Here is a 2,381-nt window from a genome sequence, read left to right as displayed (position 1 = left end):
TATATATATATATATATATACATATGGGCTGTACGTCACAGTTGCAGTATCTGATGCCCATTACTGAAGTGCCTGTGCTTCTGCTCTTCTCAATCCTTGTGTATTTCCTTGGTTGCGAGGACCGTGCAATACGTCACGCTTAATTCTGCCCCCCTGTTCCCAGCCGTCAACCAGGCATCTCCCCACATGCCCCCGCCTTTCTTTCCCTCACGTGTGTTCTCGTTTCTGTTAGTTGCCGGAGGAAGGTTCCTAAGGCGGTCCTGCTGCTGCAGGTATATATATATATATATATATATATACTCAGTTCATCAGCATAGAGAAAAAAAGGATCATTTTAGAGGTATAAAGGAGAGAGTGAGGAAAGAGGTCTTGCAGGGTTTGCCAGTGGGGCTCTCTTGGTCGATCTTTCTGCATAGATTCCGCTGAGCGGAGGCGTGTGTGTGTGTGTGGGTGAGCCGAGGTCATGCTTAAGTGCTCCCTGCCATTGTGCAACGCCAGAAAGCTGGCGTTGCGATTCTTTCGCGAGGAACAACGAAAAAATGCCAATCTGGAGGGTCTGTCGGCTGCCCAGAAGGCAAAGGTGATTATGAAGATGTTCAAACAACTCAATGGACGCGACATGGAATCTCTTGAGCGGAGGGCCACTGCTTGGGAGGCCAAGAAATCGGGCGGTGCTAGTGTTGCCGAGCCCCACCATCGGCGGGGCGAGGTGACTCCCTATGAAGTGTTCTTCAAGGAGCAGCTATCGAATCCCTCCATCGCGTCCATTACGTCACCGGGAGTGCGTGAGCGTAAGCTGTTCGCCATTTACAACTCGCTGCCGGAAAGAACGCGGGAGGCTTACGAGCAACGTGCTCGGGAAATTTCGCGGAGCGATGGTGCAAAAGCTTTCCCCGCCTATCGAACACCGGTGTTGCTATCGAAGGAGAAGGCACCAGCTAGGAAGAAAAAGAAGGTGAGTGGCAAAAACAAAAAGAAAAAGACAATTCCTAAGCGGAAAGAGCCTTCTGGCAAGTCTGCCGCCTCACCGTATGCCACGTTCGTGAAGGAGCAGATGCCCCACGTGAAGCATATCCCGCCTAGAGAGCGAATGAAGGTGATCGCTGAGAAATGGAAGGCGTCGAAGGCACCAGCCACGTCTGAAAAAATAGCACCACCCGAAGGTGCTGCGTTTGCCAATGGTGCTGATGCGGATGTTGCTGCGACTTCAGCTACTGCTACGTCTGATGCCACACCAAAGGTATGACGCCACTGGATTCTTTGGCGGCACTGGATAAGAAGTGTTTCCTTTCCATCATGAACTGTCTTCGTCTTCTTCCGCACTCAAGAAGGCGCACCATGGAATGGTGCTCTGCGCGTCGCAAGAGGGCTGGGACTATACTGTCTTCAACTATGGTGTTGTGTGGCTCTTCCTACCACCCTTCTTCGTGGAATGCACCCACCATAGATGTTAACACACAACGGCTCCTCCTGTCTCTGCCTTTTCTGGCGTTCTAAATGGTTGAACCGATGGACTTTCATGAGGCTATCTTGCTCTTGTATCCGCCTTCTCTCCTGGCTTTTTTCTCTCTCTCTCTCTCTCTCTCTCTCTCCGTTGCGCTGTGCGCCTAGTCGGCCTGCGTACATACAAGGAATTCACAGATGCTCCGTTTTTGCCGCTCCCGCCTCGCCATTGGTGCGTACAGCCTGTTCATGGTGGAGCAGAAGAACAACCCCGCGCTGAAGGGGCTCCCCGTCGCGCAGCGCGGCAAGGTGACCTCGAAGCTGTACAAGGCACTCGCACCGGCTGAGCGCGCGGCGCTAGAGAAGCGTGCCAAGGCGATGCCATCCGCAAAACGCACCAAGACATCAAAGTCGAAGGCAACTGGTGAGAAGAAGAAACGTGCGCCGTCAAAGTACACTGAGTTCGTAAAGGCGAACCTTCCAAAGTACAACCAGCTACCCCACAAGGAGCGCCTTGCTGCTGTGGCTAAGCTGTGGAGACAACAGCAGCAGACAACGATGAAGAAGATCTGAGCCCCCACGCCAGCGATATGGGTAGGGCGTGGGTGTGTCATGCTTCAAAAGATTCTCGCGCATGAACAGAAACGATGGGGACAGACTACTTTCTAGAGCATAGAGTGAACGCAGAGGTGGCAGCTCCGCTTTGTCTTTGTACACCCATGCAGGTGCGCATGGCTGTACTATAAGTAACCCGTGTCAATGTCCGCTTGTGTGAGGATGGCACACCCATTTTGAGCCGATGTTGGGGAAGGGAAACACCGAAATAACACGCTCTGTTGTTTCACGCTCTTCGTGGAATGCACCCACCATAGATGTTAACACACAACGGCTCCTCCTGTCTCTGCCTTTTCTGGCGTTCTAAATGGTTGAACCGATGG

The 2,381-nt window shown here is 52.4% G+C and overlaps 2 protein-coding genes across 2 annotated transcripts; both read left to right on the top strand.

Annotated features, from left to right (window-relative positions):
• Positions 1 to 463: 463 nt before the first annotated feature.
• Positions 464 to 1,246, top strand: DQ04_16941010 (hypothetical protein; the record flags this gene model as incomplete). Its single annotated transcript, XM_009317529.1, has 1 exon — positions 464 to 1,246. One exon carries the CDS (start codon positions 464 to 466, stop codon positions 1,244 to 1,246), a length of 783 nt encoding a protein of 260 aa, XP_009315804.1.
• Positions 1,247 to 1,641: 395 nt separating this feature from the next.
• On the top strand, positions 1,642 to 2,016 carry DQ04_16941000 (kinetoplast DNA-associated protein; the record flags this gene model as incomplete). The annotated part of the gene is made up of 1 exon (XM_009317528.1): positions 1,642 to 2,016. One exon carries the CDS (start codon positions 1,642 to 1,644, stop codon positions 2,014 to 2,016), a length of 375 nt encoding a protein of 124 aa, XP_009315803.1.
• Positions 2,017 to 2,381: the final 365 nt, after the last annotated feature.

This window comes from Trypanosoma grayi, assembly GCF_000691245.1.
Source record: "Trypanosoma grayi strain ANR4 Tgr_1694_V1, whole genome shotgun sequence".
Classification (NCBI taxonomy): Eukaryota; Euglenozoa; class Kinetoplastea; order Trypanosomatida; family Trypanosomatidae; genus Trypanosoma; species Trypanosoma grayi.
This window is presented reverse-complemented; position numbering and strand designations above follow the sequence as displayed.